Consider the following 24,838-nt stretch of genomic DNA (forward strand, 5'->3'; position numbering starts at 1 on the left):
ATAAAAGTTCTCTCCTTCATACATTTGTATGAAAATTGAAAAATAATAATTATATACATAACATATTTCAATGTGCAAGTCAACGGCATAGGGGAGATAACTCAAACTGTTTATAGGAATTACAGGTCAAACAGTTCTGTATCCTGACCTCATCAGGGTAATGAGTGAATATTAACCATCTTTCTTCAATAGATCCTCCCTAGGAATTCAAGATCTACACAGAGTGACTCGTAGATAGTTAAATATAAAGATTATATATAATTAATATGATGAAAAAGCTATGCCAATATTGTATGGTATGTTAACATTCACATTATAATATGTTAACAATATAATTATATAACTACTTCTTATGCATGTTGAGTTTGATTTATGGGGTGAGCATATCACATTCACATTGTGTTTATTTATAAATGTTTAATGGTATTGCTAACATCAAGTAGTAGATCACTAAGCATGTTTGATGTCAAAAGTTCTTTTAACTTGAATCTTCATGTTTACAATATAAGTACGTTATAGTATAAGTGTATAACTTCATAATAGGAAATTACATTTATATAAACCTTTTAGACACGTGAGTTAGGTGAATGAGTATAAGAACCAAAAGACATAGTTCAAAATTACCCAGATGCATTAATTCCAGAAATTTTACGTTCTGAAATATGAATATTTACATGTGATAGAACCCGAGATTTCCGCACATATAACAAATATGTTTTTAGAACATTATAACGGTTCTTGGTAAAAAGTTTCAAATGTTTTATGATCACGAAAAATTAAAAAGAAATCAGGGTAAGAAGTATGGCATATTATTGACAATACACATTCTTATTTTGAAATGTAACTTTGACATCCCTATACAATTATTACAGAACCCTTATAAAGCTACGAGTCACGACCGATTACTTGTGCCAATAAAAGACGAATTTAGAATGTATATAATATATCTGTATAATAAACACTCTACATTTGTACAAAAGAAATGAGAAAATAGTATCAACTTTGTATAGTCATAAAATGAAAATGATATTTAAAATAAACTGCAATGATATGATTGGATGTTAATGTCTTAAAACTGGTAGTTAAAGAATGAACAACAAGTTACACAGCTTAAACTTGATATATTCCGCATTGTCTACTTAATTTCTCTTTCGTGGATTAAACAAATCTTCTCATATACCATTGAGTCGAATGATTTTACACATATAAAGTTTGTTATTAGGCAACGTCTTGATTTAAATATAGACATGTTATGACATCCTCGATACTCCAGGGGTTAAACTCACTTTCGCTCTCTGCATCCCTAGAATATGTCATAGCAAAATCGAAAGCTTAGTGTGTGTCACTTTGTGGATGAGACGAGAAGACAAGTTTGACCATTTGATAAACATCAAAAGAATATGTCGGTCGCGTAACGGTAAAATTGACTGGCTCCTCTGTAATGTTCTGGAGTATCGAGGGTGATGTTTTGGTTATACTTTGTGTTCTCCACACTTTACATTTGTGTCAGTTACCTAGATTAACGTGTGTTAACGGCACCATATATAGTGTAAAACACATAAACTGACTGTTTAACTCGACAACTAACACCATAGTTCATCTTCTGAAGAATGTCTTTTCTGTATTCTATCAAAAGAAATATTTTAAATACACGAGAATTAAGTATCGATACGGTGTTTGTAAAGATGTTCACCATAAACGATACAATATCATCTACACCCTTAGATAACAAGATATTTGATAAACTATTATTCAAAAGATAAGTTTTGTGTTGAATACAAAATAAACACGTAATATTAATCATGATAATAAATATTGCATATATACATCTTTACACAGTTGAAATAAAGAAACGAAACATATGGCATAGTCAACGTACAAGGAGAAAATTCAATCTCTAAGGTCGATATAAAAATTCGGGAATAAAAGAAACAAGTTAATGAAAAGAAACTAAAGACATTGTGAATCTCCATAAAACTGAATGGCGAAACCGGGTGTTCATAAAACTGAATGGCGAAACCGTGTGCTAGAGAAACGCATCGCGTTTCCGGCACAACTTGTGGCAAAGGTCATTTTGCAATTCGTCAAACCCGTGAGGTTTTTAGTTCAATAACTTTCTCATGCATATAAATGAGATAATAGTGAGTGAGTCACTGTATCCATGACGTAAATGCTGCGCGGTAGTCTGTATCAAAGAGTGGTTTTCAACAATCTTATGAATCTTTTAAAAAAAAACAAGAAAATATGTTTAGTTCTGAAATCCGACATTCAAACGTCTTTGAACACACTTTCAGGACAAACGAATATTTTGAACTCAGACCAAGAAAAGATGGTTTTCTCATATTTTTTTTTAGAATTATAAGATATTTCAAACATATGTAAAATGCCAGCACCTAACTTTCAACATTTTAACACACAGTCACCTACTATGCTAAAAGATGACAATGTTATATTTATCATATGTAATCAGTAAAGAGCGGATTTACTTTCCGTTTGTATTTAGAGTCAATAAAAAAACCCACTGGAATTGAAATAACTAGTTTCAGACAACATTCGTACGGGCAGTGCGTGCAAAAATAGCGCGTCGTCAAAGTCAACGCCTTAAATTGGCAGCCACACTGACTGAATGCCGACAGAAAGCTGTTCAATACTTATATTAAACATTTTTGTTGCAATATTTCAACTCTATGGAAAATATAATTGAGAATTTCCAAAATTAAGCTTTAAGTTCAAATAAGTTTTTTTAACATTTTGTCCGCTTGTTTCATGAATATTACAGCCATCTGCAGGACTGAGAAAGTCAGTGGAACCAAACGGGACATTTTGACGTCGTTATAATGATGGCCTTAACTATTGGGCAATGACATGGCAATACCATATAGTGCTAAATAAAACAACATGGCATAATATGACCAATACTATATCTATGACGTCACCTGAAGGAAACGACATTTACGTTAAACAAGAAGAATGGTAGTATGACATGTGGAAAAGGTAAACGTTTAACGGAAGTTATATTACACAAATAATTTGGAATATTTATGTAAACAATACTATTTATCCAGCTACTGCAATAGTGTCTGCGAGAGTATCATACTTTTTGATAAAGTCCTTTATGCCACTGATGCCGTGAAACAATGTTTGAGGCCCTCTTAAATATTATGAGATAACAGTAATACTACACACGTTATTCCTTAAATAAATGCAACAACACCCTAACCCACCCAAAGCTATCATTGATATAGGTTTGCTTATCTATGTAAGTTTGCTTTTATCATTAATGTATTGGTCTTACACATAGTGACTTTGTACAAACACCTTTATGATAGCTTTACACGACAGGCCTCAGACCACAGGTAATGCTTCCGGTTCGTTGTACACGAATGTAGTGCATATATCATTTTCATTTCTTTCATGTGAATAAAATGAAAATATATGTCATACCAAAATAAAACATGACCTTTCCCCATTTAAATAACGTGTTGATTAATTTATGTGACATTATTTTTAACTGAACAAAACATCGAAAGATCAAGTCTCGGGCAAAATTATATAACATTGTTTAAAGGGTTTTCTTTGGTAATAGTTTATAGGGAAATCAATTGTAGTCTGAGGCCGACTGTGGGTACGTACGAGTGTTTCCGCCATACGATATGATATTATTGACTAGATCTGAATTACATTTGACCTCGAACAATATATACACATGTACCAAGTTTTAGTACTTTTCACAGTGAAAATTGAAAACATTTACTTGCACCTGAGTATATATCGTGTTATCTGTTTGTGTCGTTCGACTAAAAACTAAGGTAATTTTGACTGCTGCAAGTCGTGCATGGTGGTCAGAGTTACTGTCCCTAAGTCGACGTCCTGTCTGGTGTTACAATGTAGCAAATAGACTGTAGAAGCAGATACATATACGATAGGTACCAAAGGATTTACCTGTGCTTGATCGGTACGAGTTCTTTCTGCTAATAACCAAGCTCAGACAGGCTTATCCGAGATGGTCTGATGATGTACGTGTAAATAAACTGTAGCCCCGGTCTCGGTTATCAAAGTGAGGTTTTATACTTCTCGGTTCATTTTGTAATATTATAAATAGACTCATTATGTAAATAAACAATCAGACCAGCGCATGTACTATAGACAATGCCTAGAACTGTAGAGATGTTAAAATAAAAAGAAATACCAACGATTATACTAGCGTGTGGTGTTTATTTTCATCGTCAAACATACCATTCAAAACATAAACCTGGTAAGCACTTAAAAACCTGTCTGGTTTACTGGTCTAGAAATGTCGACGAACAGCCCCTCACAAAGACAAACAACCATCAGAAGTGAAGAATCTGCTCTTATACATGAAACCAGCAAGCACTACTGCTCGTTGACTATGCAGTGACGATACGCTCATTTTCATTGTACTCAGTTCACTTGTACACAAATGCAATTGGAAATCCATCCCCCATAAGCATTACCACTTTAGCCTTATAAGTAGCTTTTCTCACTAACAATAAAACAATACTTATTTGCCGTGTCTTATGTAAATACATGAGATACAGATTATATTCCACTCTGTATTCTCCACAGGTTTCATCTGTGTTACCTGAATTAGCCTGTGATACGGCACACTTGATAGAAATTGCCTGTATTACACTGCCTGTTGATCAGACTATTAACACCAAGGTTCACTACAACACCTTTGTCAACAAAATATGTTTACACTGTTATCGTTCCAGTGTTAACAACTTACAATCAATGATATATCTTATCACCCTACCCTCGAATAACAATTAATAAAGTTTTCGATGAACTTTATAATCTAAATGATAAGTTTTGTCTTTAAGATATATTGAACACGTAATATTCAGTAAAAAACATGACTATAAATATTGCACAAAAATGTATATCGCGTACAGGTGGACAAGCATTTCTTGCCCCAGCTGTGGCTCCAATTATAGTATAAATCTAGACCGGGTAAGATTATGAATGTCAATATGTAGTAGGTTTCCACTTAATCTAAAATATTTATCCAACATTAAAGACGTACCATTTAGTAAAGTTTCTAATATTATTCTGTTACAGAAATTCCATTTGATGTAGTGGTTATATTATACTTTGTAACTTTTGTAATATGATTTCTTACTCTGACGCCAAGGAGGTTTTATTTATAGTGTCACAGTTATGTAAAAGACTAACGTCACAAATTGAAAATGTCCTGTCCTTGCTAGCAGCGAGAAACCAAAGAAAGCATATATTGTCCCTAATGAAGCTAGAAAGGGTCGACAAACCACATTTTAAAGATGAAAAATCAAATTTAGCATACTGATAATAAATGGTATTTTAGACACATTCTTTTCAATATATATAATCTACATTTGATCTCTGCCACTGATACCACAAATGTAGTGAAAGGCGATATCTGAAGTTCTCTGGCACTGCTTTTAGCATTGTGGCTATGATATTAGGAGTTATTGTATTGAACTGCATTATGGTTAGTCATTGAGTTTAGCGTTTTTTTATGCATGCTATTTAACACAAAGGATGACACATAGAAAGTGGGTCCAGAGGAAGTAAATCGTAATATCGTCTCTTATCACAACAGTGACTTTTACATTATAGCGCATGAAATGTGAAGCAAATTATTGAAGACGCATATCTCACTGTGATAATGGGATACTATGGTGTTAATGTTACATTGTGATTTTCAGCAAAGTTTCCCTTTTCATTGCATGGTTATGTACTTTGAAGTACGTGTGATTATGGCGAAAATGAACCTTGATAGGCCAAAGAAAAGACTAGGACGAGCATGGAGTTTTCCCGCCGAATTAAGTGGGGGAAAAGTGTGTAAGTGAATATTCAAATTGTAATTTTCGTTTTATATAATTCATGTCAAATATGAGACATTGTGTTTCACGATGTCATTAAGAAGTTCAAAACCTTTTTTTTTTTTTATTTCTGTTGGGTACACTTGTTGTCCGTATTAACAAATAGTTATGAACGTGTGTGTAGGAAATGATTAAGTACAAAATTGTTTCATTTTTGATTGTATTGCTATCTTGTATCCTTTAAAATTACTCCAAATGCATTTTTCCTTTTAATGAAGTTATGATGTTATAATCAAGAAATTAACCTGATGAAAAAAGCAAATTCTTTTAAGTCCTTTTATTACTTGATTATATTACTTGGTAAGTATTCAGTGAAACTCTTTTTTCCTCGTTGAACAATATTGCCTTATATAAATGAGAAAATCATTATTGAATTTATATATGAGGAAAAAACATTCTATTTTGGTGTGAATTCTAGGTGACACCTCCAGTTCAGTACGAGTAAATTTATAATAGATGGCGGTCATTATCTTTACAGTCTATTAATGTGAATGGTTGCTAACTGTTTTATTCATTAGTGTGATCAACATACATAAGTTTCATTTGCTTGTTATCAGTTCAGTAAGTATAATATGTTGAAATTTACATAAGCGGTTGTTTACTGACCCGCTATTTACCATTGATAACGTCACACAACTTGCTTCGTCAGCGGAAAATTTGCATATGTCCATAAAATATGATTTTTTTCCCTCAAAACGAATTAAATGAACATGGAAAAAAAAGATCGACCTTTATATCGCACAATAAAATAGATGTTAAAAGATGAGATCTTGATGCCGACCATGGAGATGTCCATTGTTTTCACCAATCTTTATGTCCGAAATCCAGTGTTGTGAGCTTGTTCATGAATTAAAACCACCGATTTAATGCCGCTAACTAGAAATGCTTTGTCAGGTTGACTTCTGTTAGTGGGTTTCTGGTCTTGGCTTTTAGTATGCCAAGTTTCCGCATTTTTGCATTTCTCTCTGAGATGGCGATCATAAAAAACTCCAATTTAGAAATAAACCTTTAATATCGGTATGTTTACATAAGGTAATTTATACAAAAAGAAAGCCGAATCACAACGACAGATTGAACCAACATGCTTGAAATTATTGATGAATTAATGAGAAAGTTATATACATGGATGTTTTCCAACAAGCGATGGTAAGTTAACAAAGCATTGTTACGTGACGTCATAATTAAATGATTGACCAAGCAAATAACGTCCCCGTTTGTACCCACTAACATAGCTATTCCGAGGAAGTTTATCCAATCAGTCTAGGGTTAGTAAATCTATAGTGTTTGTAGGAGAAAAGTAAGTAAATAACCACTTTGACAAATATTTCAGTAAATAAGTACTATGATATATACCAAATATATAGTTAACTATTTATAGACCTTTCATATATTTCTATTGGGGTTCCTATTGGAAAATGTTTGAACTTACTTATTGGAGGCTTGAACACGTGATTAAAGTGAATACGTATAAGTTATAGAAGACACATAGTTCAAAATTACCCAGATGCATTAATTCTAGGAATTTAACGTTCTCAAATATGAATATTTACACATGCTAGAACCTGAGAGTTCCACACACATATGGTGTTAGAACATTATAGCAGTTCTTGGTAAAAAGTCTAAACCATTTTATGTTTAAGAAAAATTGAAAAGAAATCAGGGTAAGAAGTATGACATATTACTGACAATACACATTCTTATTTTGAAATATAATTTTGACATGCCTATACAATTATTACAGACGTTTAACTCTGACCCTTATAAAGCTACGAGATCGCGATCGGTTACTTGTTGTAGTATGCCAATATAATACCAATTAAGATTGTATGTAACTGTATAACTATCATTCTACACTCGTTAAAAAGACAAAAAATGTAACCTTTGTATGGTCATAAAATGATTTTTTGTTATTATAAACTGAATTACTATGGATGTATGTTAATGTCTGAATATTGATAATTAAGGAGTGAAAAATAAATTACACAACTTAAAACTGATATATTCCGCATTATCTACTAACTTTCTCTTTCGTGGATTAAACAAATCTTCTCATATACCATTGAGTCGAATGATTTTACTGATCTCAAAGGCTGACTGAAATATAGTCATTTTTCATGTTATGACATCCTCGATACGTCAGGTGTTACTCTAACTTTCGTTCTCTGCATCCCTAGAATATGTCGACAAAATCAAAGGCTCAGTGACAACCACTTTGTGGATAAGACGAGAAGACTAGTTTCACCTTTTGATATACAACAAAAGAATCTGTCGATCACGTAACGGTAAAATTGACTAGTTTTAAAGTCGTGTGTTGCTCCTCTGTAATCTTCAAAGGACAGCGATTGGTCCGGTTATTTTTTACCTGAGATCTATAGCTAGCCGTGTGCCTTTAATTTTGCTACGAGATATTTCAGGGGTGCAATCAGCGAAAGTAAGCTTAAGCCCTGGATTATCGAGTAAGAACTTTACCAAGGACCAAAGTGAAAAACTTCACCCGAGATACAGATTATGTTCTGTTTTGTGCCCTCCACACATCACATTTGTGTCAGCTGACTTGAATTAACTTGTGTAAACGGTACAGTCTATAGTGTAAAACACATATACTGACTGTTGACAACTTATGCCATAGCTCATATGCTAAACTGTGTCATTGCTGTAGTCCTAGCAAAGAAAATGTGTTTAAATACATAAAAATAAAGTATCGATAACTTTTTGATAAAGATGTTCACCATAAACGATACAATATTATTTAAACCCTTACATAACAATTCATAAGATATTTGAATAAAAGAGGAAACATATAAATTAAAAATGACATCGTGACTTCTCATAAAACTGGATGCCGCAGAAACGCAGGGCGTATCCTGCACAACTGTCCATTCTCTCTGTGACACCAATTGGATCTTCCATTATACCATCAGGTCGAATCACGTTACCAATATGAGTTAATTTATAGGTAACTTGCTGGTTTAATGCATATCACAAGCAACCTTGCTCCTCACTAATTAGTCACTAAATCTATCATTACATCATTGCCAATTGGGTAATGATATCGAAAATATTCATTACAGCTTGTATGTTTGCCATTTGTCGGCTCCAGTGAATTAAGTTTTTTGCCACGATGAAATGTGCAAAAGACATAATTAAGTATTATTCCAAGTGCTATACCGCCATAAAGATACGTTCCTACGGTATGCAGATTCACGTGTACTTGAAAACCTCCACTTTACTTTTTCTCTTTCCGATCCATAACTCGTCTTGACTAGACATGACGAGGTTTATCAGGCCATGGCATTGTCCTAGAGACTGAAGTTTGTGTCCGTATCTGTCTATTATCTCGATAGACTCCGATACTACATCGCCCAATATTATGTTATCGTTGGAATCAATAGCGACACTGAAATGTTTGGTTGAGATGTCTGGCAGATACTTTTCGTCACCAGGAATGACCCGTCCATCACTGAGTTATCGAAACTTCACTTGTAGGTCCCCGGTCATCACTATCACGTGACCATTATAACCGTTATCATACTTATTGGTGAGTGTAGTTATAACCACCATGTCAGATACTCGGCTTGTGGCTATATACTTAGGACAGATAGTGTTACCGAATCGATCCCGCTCAAACGTGATCTTCCTTTTCCCTTGTGGTGTGTACCGACTCACGACTCCAAAAATGTCCGAGAAGTGATCCTTGTAGGATGATACAAGTGTGACGAAGATGTCACCGTTACATGCAACACATACTTTGTTAGGCATTAGAGGATATGTACTGAAGGTGTCCAACTGTTTACCGTCAAATCTGATCTGATATCTTGAGGTAACGATCAGGCATTCATCGATGGTAATTGCCAGTGCACGAGGTGCTGATTTAAGCAGCAAGCGTTTATTTACGAGGCCTTTCTTGTCGCAAACAATTATTCTTTCATGCCCATACACTACAATATATGACTGATCTTTCGTGGAAGGTGCAACACATCGGGTGTCATCCTCATGCCCAAGTGAGAAAGAAGAGACTGACTGCAGTGATTTCTGTCTATAAACAGTACCCACAAAGTCCGAGGTGTCTTCGTCGGCTATAGTGGATCTGCTTCTAAATTCACATTGCTGTAGGGCTGATAAGACCCCCATGACAAGAGTCTTATTGATCTCCTCTGCTCCTATGTCGGGCGTGGTATCCTTGGGAAGATGTTCTACCTTTGGTGTCGTCTTCGATTTCTTCTCGTGCTGAATGATTTGTAGCCAGTCCTCGGTTTCCAGAATATGTCCCAACCTTTCTTCTGATGATTGTATTGTCGCAATATCGTCTCTTGTCCGTCGCTTTATGCTTTTAAGCTTTTTCAGTCGTGCTTCATACTGTTCTTCATATGGAGATATCATATGTGTTATAACCTTGTCCACAGTCTCATGCATCTGTTGACCTTGTGTTTCCATCATTCGACGTAATTCCCCCCTTTTTTTAGTGGTTGTCTGCTCCATATTACTGATTCTCTCCATCTCTCTCTTCTGGTCCTCTAGGAAGTTAACGTTTGCCATGAACTTATCCTTGAGTCGTTTCTTTGCCGCTTTTCCGGCTTCTTCTACTGTCGCCTTTTTGTGTCCATTGTGAGATCCCGCTATACAGAGTACACAAACAAAGCAAGACTCACATTGCTTGGCTCGACACACCATGATGACAGTCTGGTCAGCGTGCACCGAACACTTCATGATGTCACTGTGAACATATAAAGTACCATGTGTTCGATATGTTATTTTAATTATTAAATTGTTTATAACGACAATGTAATAGACAAAGTAGCACAATATTAATGTGAAGTTGTATATACTGAACATCCATACCAAATGAATTATTTTACTGGTTAAATATAGTGGTGTTATTGAAAAATAGACACACGACTCTTCTCTATTATAAAATATTTTTATTGTGCAAATGCTTCTACACAAACGAAATACACGCAAATTACTAGAGAAGAGTAAAAACTAACGAGCATCTTAAAAAATATCTCGTAAAAAGTGTTTAAATGTGTTACCTTATCATATAAGATATCAAAAATGACATTATCTCGTAAAAGATTCGGAATATACGACAGCCATTCAATACATTATGTCGCTAGTGTCAGGAATCACATGTATGATGTATAAAGTTTGATTCTACAACCCTTCGAAGTGTCTCACTAAGCGGAAATGAACAATGTTATCGTAAATGCTGCGCGATAGTCTGTATCAAAGAGGGTTTTTGAACAATCTTATGAATCTTATTAAAAGCACCAAGAAAATATACTTAATTCTGAAATCCGACATCCAAACGTCTTTGAACACACTTTCAGGACATACGAATATTTTTAACTCAGACCAAGAAAAGGTGGTTTTCTCATTTTGTTTTAGAATTATAAGATATTTGAAACATATTTAAAATGCCAGTTTAAACAAAATGTCTTCTATCTAAATGAAGTCGGTTATATTGAGCCGATCTATTCAATATAACTTTCAACATTTTAACACACAGTCATGCGTTATGCTAAAAAATGACAATGCTATATTTATCATATGTCATCAGTAAAGTACTGATTTACTTTCCGTTTGCATTTAAAGTCAATATGAAAGCCACTGGAATTGAAATAACCAGTTTCAGACGACATTCGTACTGGCAGTGCGTGCAGAAATAGCGCTTCGTCAAAGTCAACGCCTTAAATTGGCAGCCACACTGACTGAATGCCGACAGAAAGCTGTTCAATACTTGTATTAAACATTTTTGTTGCAATATTTCAACTCTATGGAAATATAATTGAGAATTTCCAAAATTAAGCTTTAAGTTCAAATAAGTTTTTTTAACATCTTGTCCGCTTGTTTAATGAATATCACAGCCATCTGCAGGACTGAAAAAGTCAGTGGAACCCAACGGGACATTTTGACGTCGTTATAATGATGGCCTTAACTATTGGGCAATGACATGGCGATACCATATAGTGCTAAATAAAACAACATGGCATAATATGACCAATACTATATCTATGACGTCACCTGAAGGAAACGACATTTACGTTAAACAAGAAGAATGGTAGTATGACATGTGGAAAAGGTAAACGTTTAACGGAGGTTATATTATAATGATGACCTTAACTATTGGGCAATGACATTCGTAAGTCAGATGACATGACAATACCATATAGTGCTTATAAAACAACATAATATGACCAAAAATATATTTATGACGTCACAGTTACGTGAAATAACGACATTTACGTTAAACAAGAAGAATGGTAGTATGACATGTGGAAAAGGTAAACGTTTAACGGATGTTATATTACACAAATAATTTGGAATATTTATGTAAACAATACTATTTATCCAGCTACTGCAATAGTGTCTGCGAGAGTATCATGCTTTTTGATAAAGTCCTTAATGCCACTGATGCTGTGAAACGATGTTTGAGGCCCTATTACTATTCACAGTGAAAAATGAAGACATTTACTTGCACCTGAGTACATATCGGGTTACCTGTTTGTGTTGTCCGACTAAAAACTAAGGTAATTTTGACTGCTACAAGTCGTGCATGGTGGTCAGAGTTACTGTCCCCTGTACTTTATCGGTACGATTTCTTTCTCCTAACATCCAAGCTTAGACAAGCTTATCCGAGATAGTATGATGATGTACGTGTAAATAAACTGTAGCCCCGGTCTCGGTACACAAAGGGAGGTTTTATACTTCCCGGTTCATTTTGTAATATTATAAACAGACTCATTATATAAATAGACAATTCAGACAATCGCATGTACTGTAGACATGTTAAAAGGTAATTCAGACAATGCCTAAAACTGTAGATATGTTAAAAAATCCCACCGATTATACTAGCGTGTGGTGTGTATTTTATCGTCAAACATACCATTCAAAACATACACCTGGTAAGCACTTAATAACCTGTCTGGTTTACTGGTCTAGAAATGTCGACGAACAGCCCCTCACAAAGACAAACAACCATCAGAAGTCAAGACTCTACTCTTATACATGAAACCAGCAAGCACTACTGCTCGTTGACTATGCAGTGACGATACGCTCATTCTCATTGCACTCAGTTCACTTGGACAAAAATACAAATGGAAAGTCCTCCCCATAAGCGTTACCACATACGCCGTATTTGTAGTCTTTCTCACGAACAAAAAAATAATATTTAATTGCCGTCTCTTATGTAAATACTCCGCAACTCAGCTTCATAGCTTGCAATTTACTTACAGTATGAAATGACAATAATAGCCACTTCACTTCCATACTCTACACAAAATAGACAAAATCTATAGGATCCTTAATTACCCTTTAATTTCCTTAATACTCCATAGTAGCATGCCAGTCACCCCGACTTATAGAGTTTACATAGCACAGTCAGTGACATAATGTTCTGAAAGGATAAGCTCAGCTGAGCTATGCTTCTTACAAGAAGAGACTAGAGCTGTTATGGTCATCATGACATGATGTCTATCATGATAAGCGACCTGCTCTTAGATCGTTGGTGATCTAAGTAGCTTCCGGATATGGCGAATGTCAATGTAATCTCGGGTACAGTTGCTATTTCAAAAAACCTGCTTTCATTTTAATATTGCTGGGTTTTTTCTGCTATATTTCTTTGGTTTTGTTGTCGCATGGCAATTTGTTTCTACCTTTGTGATTACGTATCGATTTCAAGTGTTTGTTTGTCTTGATTCATTGTAATGCGCAATACGTTGTGTATTGCATATATAAAGTTATCACCCTTACACAATAAGTCATTTTAAAAATATATTTTGATTGACTTTGTTATGGTAGAACTTTACCAGGAACCAAAGTGAAAAGCTGTTCCTGTAATTCAGATTATATTCCACTCTGTATTCTCCACGGGTTTCATCTTTTTCAGTTTACGGCACAATTGATAGATACTGCCTGTATTATACTGCCTGTTGATCACGGCCATTAGTACAAAGGTACATCTTCACTACAACGCCTTTGCTGTATTCAGTCAACAAAATATGTTTAAACTGATTATTGTTCCAGTGTTAAAAATATTACAATAAATGATATATCATTGGCACCCTCAAATAACAGTTAATAAGGTTTTTGATCCATTTTTTAATTTAAATGATAAGTTTTGTGTTAAAGATATAATGAACACGTAATATTCAGTCATGACTATAAATATTGCATAAAAATTATATCGCGTACAGGACAAGCGTGTCTTGCCCCACCTGTTGCCCGTATTATAATGCAGTTTTTTTTCAAATCCGTGAGGTAAATGTACATGTAGGTAATTAACCAACTTTTGAAGGTACAGAAAATAAACCTTCAACCCTGACACACACTGGGAGTCGGAAACAAGGAAGTGGTATAAATCTTACATTAACTTTGGATAGATTACAGTCTTTAATGTAGAAAACGGTGGCTAAGTAATTCATTCGTCAACATATATTCAGAAAATTTAAATACTAAGAACAGGCTGTGTGGCATACAAAGACACATTTAATGTTTAAATTTGTCACAAGTTATTGTTTAGTTTCCTATTACTGACTGCAAATCAAACAATTTGAAATATGTTGACATTAATTATCAAAATCATTGCGTCCTAACTTTGAGATTTAAATAATACAAGATGAAGCATGTTTTTCCGTACATCTCTATCACATAGTTTGTTTGGTACTATCAAATTTATGATTACACTTAATCTATTATCATATTATGATAACCGCACCCTTTTAGAAATTTTGGGAAAACGCAGGTGATATTTATATACTTCATCTGAGTTCAGACGCCTCGACTAGGATTAACGATGCAGGTTCGGGGGAGGAAAAGGCCTGTTGTATCCAACTTCATGATCGTAAGAGGTGACATATGTGCCTTACGTTGGGGCCTAGCGAAATGCATTTGCCAACCATAAGTATATTGTTACCATTCTGCCTATATCTGAGAACTGCCTTCCTCGTGATCTGTTAGTAAGGTGGTCAATTTTAGACTGGTCAGGGGACCTTTTACTAGTTATATAAATAGTTTTATTTCAAACATGACATCCCGATGGCGATTCGGATGGGTGTGGAGAAACGACAACGTGCACTACGTCTATCTCTGTATCAGACTCCATATAACAGTGATCTAGATTGGGAACTGTAGCTACCTAGGAGAACTAATATCTCAACTGAGAACTAGTATTTCAATAGTTCCCCTAGATGATTGATCGATACTGGGAATTAATGTTGCCATTCTTATAATACAAGATAGAGTATAAAGGTTGGAGAGCTTCCCTATTGTGCCAGATTAATCAAAAGAATTAATAACAAGTGTTCCAAACGATTCACATGAATTAGTGACGTTGGGGCATTGTGCTATGTTCAAAATACTAGTGACATTTATCTCTACTGTGACATTCAGATGAACTAATCCATTCAACCAGTAACATATGTTCCCCTATGAGCCACTTATATCAGCCATTGTTTAGTGTAAGTCCTATTGTGAGAGTGGTTAGTGATTTCAAGATGACCGCCAGCTCCATAGTCCATTATTGACCAATGATAAAGACATTTGGTGTCTAGCCCAGCAGGTTTAACATGCAACGAACAAAATCCACACATATCTTCCCTGTTACTGCAAATGTGGACTTCAATGTAAAACTGTGATCATATGATATTTTCATTTTTTGCAAGCTGAATATTTATTCAAGTTTCCTCTGATTCAAATTTCTCACTTTTCGTTACGTGAATAGAGAGGAATTTGGCTGAACAATGACGCTGTAATTTGTGTTCTGTATTGAATTTTGAAAGCATCTTAATTAAGATTTTCTTTTTTTTGGGGTGTGTGAGTTTATGAATAAAGTAAAATTTTCAAATGATCTATTTATACTGTTGTTATTATTATAAATAAATTGCTGTGTATTTGTGAGGAATGTGTGTGTATAATATATTTATGTACTAGTATAAAATTAAACACAATGTGTATGTAATCATTAGTAATCTAGCAAGAATACATCCCTCTAAAAATTGACGTACCAAACTTTATATCACAATTATATTACCATAGGATGTACGGTAATCTAGTGGCAGGACGACGGGCTCGTGACCGAAGGGTTGAGGGTTCGAGTCACGTCATGGCACTGTGTTGTATATTTGAACAAGATTTTTTTTTTTTAATTTGATTTTTATTTCTATTTTAAAGTGCAATATACCTCTTAATCAAATTAGCAATTATCATAATCATCATTCATCATGCATCATCCATCATAAACAATAGCCTCATTATTAACACATCTCACAGACATGCACCATCCTCATCATCATTCTCATCATCTTCATCATCACTTTTGTTTTTATATAAAACAATATCTCATCATATTTCATACAATGTATCATCATCATCATCATCATCATCAGCATCATCATCATCATCATCAGAGCAATATCATTGTATCGTTATAATCATACAGAGAAAAAATACAAATCAACACTGGTCATTACCAGAAATACTTGCATCATGTACATGTGATCATCATCCTCACTGTTATTATCAAGAAAACAAGATCACCTTCCACATGTCACATGACTCTCACATATCCTGACATCATACACATAAAGTTGAGGAAGCATACGCAGTAACAAAAAAACAACAATAATAAATTATCTATTGTATACCTGCAGTGATAAATAAGATCAGATTTACATGAATGTATATAGCACTTTATTGGCTGGACAGACAAATAGAATGTAGAAAGAATTAAAGACGTTTAAAGAAAAGAAAAGAAAACGAGAAAAAGAAATAGAAACAAAGTGGAAGAATAGGTTGGGAGGTAGCTATATATAGACAAGACAAAATATTTTCAGCTTTGCCAAGGGCTGGGAGAAGCCTACTTGATATATGAATAACAATAACACTGGTATTAATAATAATAATTCACAAGTAAAAAATAGCAAGAGTACTCTATATTATAAATCAATTAACTTTTTCCATTTACGCCATTCTATATCCTTCACAGAGTCGCCCTTACCAGTTGCAATATATATTTTTGAACTCTATAATTGTCTTTAATTATGTTAATTAATGAATTTATATGTAAAGAATTGTGTGAACATCTCATTCTGTATATGTACTGCTTGATAATAATGATAATTTCATTATCAACCCTGTTGACAGGAGGATGATTAAAAGATAGCAATCCAAAGAGAAAAGATTTTGTGTTTATTGAAAAAGGAATAAGTAATGCCTGTTATAGCATTTCAAAACTTTGTAGTAAATTCTGAACTTCATTACATTCCCACAAAATATGAGTGATAGTTTCTCTTTCAGAATTACATAAATACAAAAAGGGGAGGTAACCAGGTCAATTTTACAAAGGAAAGAATGTGTTGTCAGGATGTGATGAACCACTCGGAACTGAAACCACTGAAGCTTTGTATTTTTTGTAGCTTGGAAAGGAATTTTGAAAATTTTGGCCCACTCTGTATCAATTATATCATCAAAAATTTGGTTCCATTTCATTTTACCAGTTGGTATTGGATTATTCCTAATCAAATCATTATAAAACATTTTTGAACCTCTGGCATACTTGAAAAAAGGCTGAGATAAACACCTTTATTGAAGATGTGAAGCTGTGGTACTGCAGAAAATTTGTCACAATCTGATATTTAAGTGAACACTCATTAAGGGTATAAAAAGAACCTGCAGAAGCATCTTTTAAAACATCATATATGTTAACCACGCCGTTCTTATACCAATCCCTGTAAAAAAAAGTTTTTCCCCCAATACATATGTTTTTGTTATACCAGATTGGTATTTTCAAGAGTAACTCATCCTTTCCTAAGTTGTCCTTTCGCAAACTGTATTTATACCATGATCTAAAAACATCTCTCCAAAATTGGTTTTAACATTTATTCTTGCATAATTGTATATATTCACTACCACAATTTGCCAGCAAATCAGTATCAGTATGAGTTTTCAAGATAGCCTGCCATTTCTCAGTAGTTTGGAATAATCTTCTTATTCAACTTAATTTTAAAGAACAAATGAAAGCATCTATACTAATCATCTTTAGTCCTCCATTCACATAGTCTTGAATGATAACATCTCTCTTGATTTTATCTGACCCACCATTCCATAAATATTGGAACAGGATAGAATTCAACTTTTTCAGAAAGTTTTTATTTGGATTTGGAAGTGTAATAAAAAGGTGATTAAACTGTGATACCAGCAGTGATTTAATTATATGAATTCTACCAATAGGTGTTAAAGACCTTCTACTCCAGGTTTTTAGTAATGATTTTAGTTTAATTAGTTTTTTGTCAAAATTCATCTTTGGAATTTCATGAAGATTTACACTAAACTCAATTCCCAAAAGTGTAAATTTGCTTTTACCCCACTGTAACTGGAGATTCGGTAAAAAGGTTTCAGAGATTTTTCTGATCCATCCAAGATAAGTGAGGTATCATCTGCATATTGGGATACTAATATTGGACAGTTATCAATTTCTATACCTTGGATGTTATCATTATTTCGTAATCTGAGGGCCAAAATTTCAACACAGAGTATAAATAAATATGGGGCGATCGGGTCCCCTTGACGACAACCGCGTTTAATATTAAGAGAAGACGACAGATTACCGCCCTGATTAATGACAGAATAAGCATTTTTATGTAAAGTTTTAACCCAAGATGAAATACTTTTACCAAAACCAAAGAAATTTAAGACTTTATCAATAAAAACCCAAGACACTGAATCAAAAGCATTCTCAAAATCTATCGTCAATAACATTCCAGGAATATCATTTTCTTCAGTTTATTGCATTATATCATAGATGAGCCTTGTGTTTACACTATGTACCGCCCTGAAAGAAAACCAGTTTGATCCCTATCTATCGACTTGTCCAAAACAATTCTAATCCTATAAGCTATAGTACCTGATGCAATTTTGTAAACAATATTTAACAATGATATAGACCTCCAATTTCTAATAAAATGTCTGGGTTTATCTGCCTTTGGTATACAGGTAATAATTCCCTGCCTTTGAGTTATAAATAATTCCCCCCTATAATAACCATAATTAATTGATCTAACAACAAAATGCCCTAATTTTCTCCAAAAACATTTAAAAAATTCAGTTGTAAACCCATCAGACCCTGGACTTATTTTTCATGTGTTTTAATGTTTTACCAGCTTCCTCATAGGTAATTTCCCTCTCTAATTGATCAGAATCAAGCCGAGACAGCTTTGGTACCTCACAGTCACTAAGAAAAAACATTAAGTTTATGTCATGACAATCACATGTAGAATCATACAGTTTCCTATAAAAGTTACTCATATCCTCCAATATATATTCCTGTCTCGTTAAAATTTAACCATTATCCTTATTTAGTTTGGGTATAATTTTGGATGTAAAGTTTCTGTTCTCTAAACTAAAGAAGTAATTAGTCGGTTTTTCTCCCTCCTCCACCCACCTAGCTCTAGAACGAATAATACTCCCCTTAACTTTTTGCAATCTAATGGTTTCTAGTTCTTTTTTCTTATTTTCTAATTCCTCTATATTTACTCCCTCTACCTCTGCTATTGACTTCTTAAGAATATCCTCTCTATTATTTTGCTGTTTTTTCCTATATGAGGAATAAGAAATAGTTTTTCATCTGATTTCCATCAATAAAGTTTCCAAAAATAGCTGATCATTTATAGTAAATTGTAAATCAGAGTCCGATATATTTTCAAGGTTGTCTATTTTGTAGACTGGTAGACAATATTGTTTCTTAACATTATATATACAATTGTTTATAATGTTAAAGTACTCTATATCTTGTAATAAAGAATAATTCATTTTCCATAAACCCCTCCCCTTCTTAAATTCATTTATTTTCATTGTACTTTTAGGGAACGAATGGTCTGATCGATAACCTGGGTCTACATTTGAAAGATTGACACTAGAAAGTAGATTTTCTGAAATAAGAAAAAAATCAAGACGAGCTTGTCTAATAGGATTACTTTTCCTCCATGTATATCTCCTAGTTTCTTCATGGTGTTCTCGAAAAATATCAACCAAATTAAAATGATCTATTATCTCCAAAAGTTTGTTTCTAGCCTGAGGGTTATTTAAGTTTTTATAGTTTTTATCATAATCAAACTCAGGTTTTAAGACTAGATTAAAATCACCACAAATAATAACCTTAGTATTATCAAAAATTTCAATAGCTTCAGATACCTGGTTGTAAAAATCTGGGTTATCTTGGTTTGGGCCATGTATATTAATCAAAGTAATGTGTGAATCTTCTATTTCAATGTCTAATGCTAAAAATTTACCAGTTGAATCTTTCTTTTCTCTATGTACTTTAGTTTCGAAATTATTACTCAACAGGATAGCCACTCCTCTTGCATTTGATCTAAACGAGTTAAAAAAACAATCATATCCCCATTCATTTCTTATTAATTCTTCCTTTTCTCGCGTAAAATGGGTATCTTGTAAACAATAAATATTATACTGTTTTTCTCTAAGGTACGTAAATACATCCCTGCGTTTAAATCTATCCCCTTGACAATTAGCCGAAATTAATGTCACACCGGTACCTGTATCTGCCACCACGAGGGTACGTTATCGAATTTAAAACAGTCTACCATCCCAAAAAAGAGTAGTCGAGAGAGAAGAAAGGACAGGATACTTACTCCGCTTGTTCCAGTCTGCTCAGCTGTAAATGATTACGTGGTTGGGCAGTGCTAGAATTGTTGAATGATAGATGTGAACACCGAAATGGCAGCACGGGCTGTGTGCTCCACATGGAGTTGAGAAAGATATTGGCTGGTTTGCAACTGTTTAATGATGTCTGATTCTTACTTCTGTGTTCAAGTCGTGATTTGTGAAAATTGATAATGTTTCGTCCTTTTAACAGCTTGATACTTCCAATACGTCCATTTCCGGTGTTTACAGATGATATGCTATCAGATAAGACGTGGTAAAAATGATCTCTCCCGAATAACTCAAGATTTTACTGAAACTAAAATCCCAACTATGTATGGTTTGGACAAGAATCGTAATATTTTGGTCATCTCGTTTGTTTAACTGTCTCCGAAAATTCTGAGGCTGATTCATATCTGGGATGTCCCGATTTGTTCTAAAATCTCTGCTGAATAAGTTTGTGCAATTACCATGTTTAAAATGAGATCTGTTTTTATGCAAGAATGATGAGTTTTACGTGGTCACTGTTACTACTGGTGTGGGTAGTTATAACCACCATGTCAAAAATTCGGCTGGTGGCTATATACTTAAGGCAGATGGTGTTACCGAATCTGTCTTGCTCAAACGTGAACATCATTTCCACTTTTGGTGTGTACCGACTCACAACTACCACTGCGTTCTGTATGGAATCCTCAAATGATAAAAGAAGAAAAAATAAGACTTCACAGTTCCTCGCAAGACATATTTTCTTAGGAGTAGGAGGATCTGTCCTCAGAATGTCCAACAGTTTACTGTCAAATGTTATCTTCTTCACGCCCATTTTATTACTAAGGTTAACAAGTAGGTATTCAGCAGCTGTAATAACCATTCTACAAGGTTTTGATTCCAGCGCCAAATGTTTATGACTGACCTTTCTTGTAAGATGCAACAAATCGGATGTTATTTTTATGCCGAAATGAAAAAGATGGCTGACTCTAGTTGTTCGTGGGCGGTTGTGCATTTACGTGGAGGTTCATATTACTGATGACATGAAGCACATGATTTTGACTGAAATCTCTTAACGGTATATAAGCTGCATACACCGTATTCATATGCTGACAATATCCTTTTAAACCATAGTTAATTAATGTATTTACCTGGTAATCAACTCTGTCTGTTTTAGTATGTCAGCTGGCGGGGCTACACTTTGTACTTATAGTGATATAGTGTATATCGTTTTATTATCATACGCTCTCTTTGTGTTGTTTCTTGAGTTTGAATTTTACGATAACGGCGAGCTGTTATGTCCATATTAAATCTTTCAGAAAGGCTAATTGATTTATTATCAAAACAATAATAATTTTAATGATAACAACGACCAATATATAACTTATTAAAAACTTTGTTGAAACAAGAAATGATTTTACATGAAGAATACATAAAAATGACTCTCGAAGTTATTCTAAAAACAGAAAAGGAAAAATTTTGTTAAGAAGGGACATAATTATCGAAATAAACTGTAAGGTATTTTCTTACAATTATCTAGACCGGGTAAGATTATGAATGTCAATATGTAGTAGGTTTCCACTTCATCTAAAATATTTATCCGACATTAAAGACGTACCATTTAGTAAAGTTTCTAATATTATTCTGTTAAATAAATCCCATTTGATGTAGTGGTTATGTTATACTTTGTAACTTTTGTAATGTGATTTCTTACTCTGACGTCAAGGAAGTTTTATTTATTGTGTCACAGTTACGTAAAAGACGTAACGTCACAAATTGAAAATGTCCTGTTCTTGCTAGCAGCGAGAAACCAAAGAAAGTAAATATTGTCTCTAATGAATCTGAGCTTGCTGGTATAAGCTAGAAAGGGTCGACAAACCACATTTTAAAGATGAAAAACCAAATTTAACATACTGATAGTGAATGCAGAGAGTATGACTTAAAACTTAATATAAATGGTATTTTAGACAAATTCTTTTCAATATATATAATCTACATTTGATCTCTGCCACTGATACCACAAATGTAGTGAAAGGCGATATCTGAAGTTCTCTGGCACTGCTTTTAGCATTGTGGCTAAGATATTTAGATTGAAGTTGTTAAACTGCATAACGGTTAGTAATGCATTTTAGCACTTTTTATCCATGCTATTTAACACAAAGGATAACAGACATAGTGAGTGGGTCCAGAGGAAAATCATAATATCGTCTCTTATCACAACAGTGACTTTTACATTATAGCGCATGAAATGTGAGGCAAATTATTGAAGACGCATATCTCACTGTGATGAAGGGATATGTTAAATAGCGATTTTCAGAAAAGTTTCCCTTTACCATTGCATGTAATTTGTACATGTGTTTATTGGGAAGATGCACCTTGATAGGCCAAAAAAGGACTTGGCCGAGCATGGAGTTTTGCCACCGAATTAAGTTGGGAGAAGTGTGTTCGTGAACACTAAAAATTGTAATTTTCGTTTAATATAAATCATGTCAAATATGGGTCATTGTGTTTCACAATGTCATCATCCAGTATAAAACTTATTTGTTATTTCTTTTGGACACACTTATTGTCCGTATTAACAAAAAGTTCATAGTTAAAAACGAATGCATAGCCATATAGCTAGCCTAGAAACCAGCAGCTACGTCAGTCTACATGGCATCCTTAAAATAACCCGTATAGTGCTCTTGCAGGCATTGGGTGCTTTTATTACAGATGCAAGTTAGTATCCTTATGCTTCGCCATTGATTTAGTCGCTAAAGCTGGGAAGCGTTTACAATGTGCAGGAAAGGAAAAGTTGCTTTGAATATCACAACGCAAATAAACAATAGAAACGCATTGATATTTGTGATTTATGCATTTGAGGGCTGCTTTTCTTTTTTATTGATCAATTTATTGTATTGCGATATTGTTACTTTAAAAATACGTGTTTAATGCATTTTCCTTTGAATACAATTACGAAGGTATTATCAAGAAACTAATATGACGAAAAAACAAATAATCTCAATTCTTTTTATCAGTTGATTGTGTGACAAGGAGTTCAAGTATTCAGAGAAATTTCTATTTTCCTCGTTGACTAATATTGCCTTAAATAGATAAGAAAACATTCTACAAATTATATTTAAGGAAAATCTTTATAACTTTGTTGGGTTATGAAATGATATCTCTAGTTGAGCACTTTTTAATAATTATATGACGAATCAATTTATGATACATTTACTTGTACTCAACTGGAGCTATCACATAATAACCTGACCAAAACAGAAAACTTTTCATTATATTTACAGTCCATTTCTGTGAACTATTTTATTCAATAGTCTAATCAGCGTGCATAAGTTTCATTTCCCAAATTTGTTAACTTGTGATCAGTTCTGTTAGTGTAATAGGCTGAAATTTGCATAAATCATGGTCAACTCCGCCCTCATTTACTGCTGATGATGTCACACCACTTGCTTCATCAGCGGAAAATTTGCATATATCCGTCCACATTGTTGTCGACGTTATGATCCTTAACAACATCGAAGGCAGCCAATGCTTCAGCTTGCCAAGAGCATGATTCCTGTCAAGAGTGCATATAAACCAATTACAATATTCCTGAGGTAATCAAAAACCTGGTAGGAATGACTTATACGATCCTTATCAGTTATTCATACTTGCGGCTTGACTGTATCAAAATAAAGCACTAAAGTTTATTGCAGTAATGGTAAATAGTATTTATACTTAAAGTTTCCATAACATATAACAATTTTTCCTCAAAAATAATTAAATAAACATGACAAAAAAGATCGACCTTCATATCGCTTAAAGATGCCGACCAGAAAGATATCCATTGTTTTCATCAATCTGTATGTCTCGACATTTAAAATCACTGATATAATGCCGTTAACTAGAAATGCTTTGTCAGGTTGACATCTGTTAGAGTGCTTCTGGTCTCGGCTTTAAGTATGCTTAGTTTCCGCTCTTTTGCATTTGTCTCTTAAACAGTGGTCATAAAAAACTCCAATTCAGAAATAAAGTTCAACCTTTATTATCCGAAAAAAGGAAAACCAAATCACAACGGCAGATTGAAACAGTATGCTTGAAATTATTGGTGAATTCATATCAACAAATTTTATTCATGATAGTATATACATGGGATCGAACAATATGCTTTTGCCAAAATAAGTTCTCTCCTGCATACATTTGTATGAAAATTGAAAAATAATAATTATATATATAACATATATCAATGTGTAAGTCAATGGCATAGGGGAGATAATTGAAACTGTTTATAGAAATTACAGGTCAAACTGTGCTGTCTTGACCTCACCAGGGTAATG

The 24,838-nt window shown here is 33.8% G+C and overlaps 1 protein-coding gene across 1 annotated transcript; it reads right to left on the reverse strand.

Annotated features, from left to right (window-relative positions):
* Nucleotides 1-9,350: 9,350 nt before the first annotated feature.
* Nucleotides 9,351-10,592, reverse strand: LOC110442728. The gene has a single exon (XM_021486470.1). It carries the CDS (start codon nucleotides 10,590-10,592, stop codon nucleotides 9,351-9,353), a length of 1,242 nt encoding a protein of 413 aa, XP_021342145.1.
* Between the last annotated feature and the right edge of the window lie 14,246 nt (nucleotides 10,593-24,838).

The sequence above is a fragment of the Mizuhopecten yessoensis genome, unplaced genomic scaffold (genome assembly GCF_002113885.1).
Source record: "Mizuhopecten yessoensis strain PY_sf001 unplaced genomic scaffold, ASM211388v2 scaffold716293, whole genome shotgun sequence".
Lineage (NCBI taxonomy): Eukaryota > Metazoa > Mollusca > Bivalvia > Pectinida > Pectinidae > Mizuhopecten > Mizuhopecten yessoensis.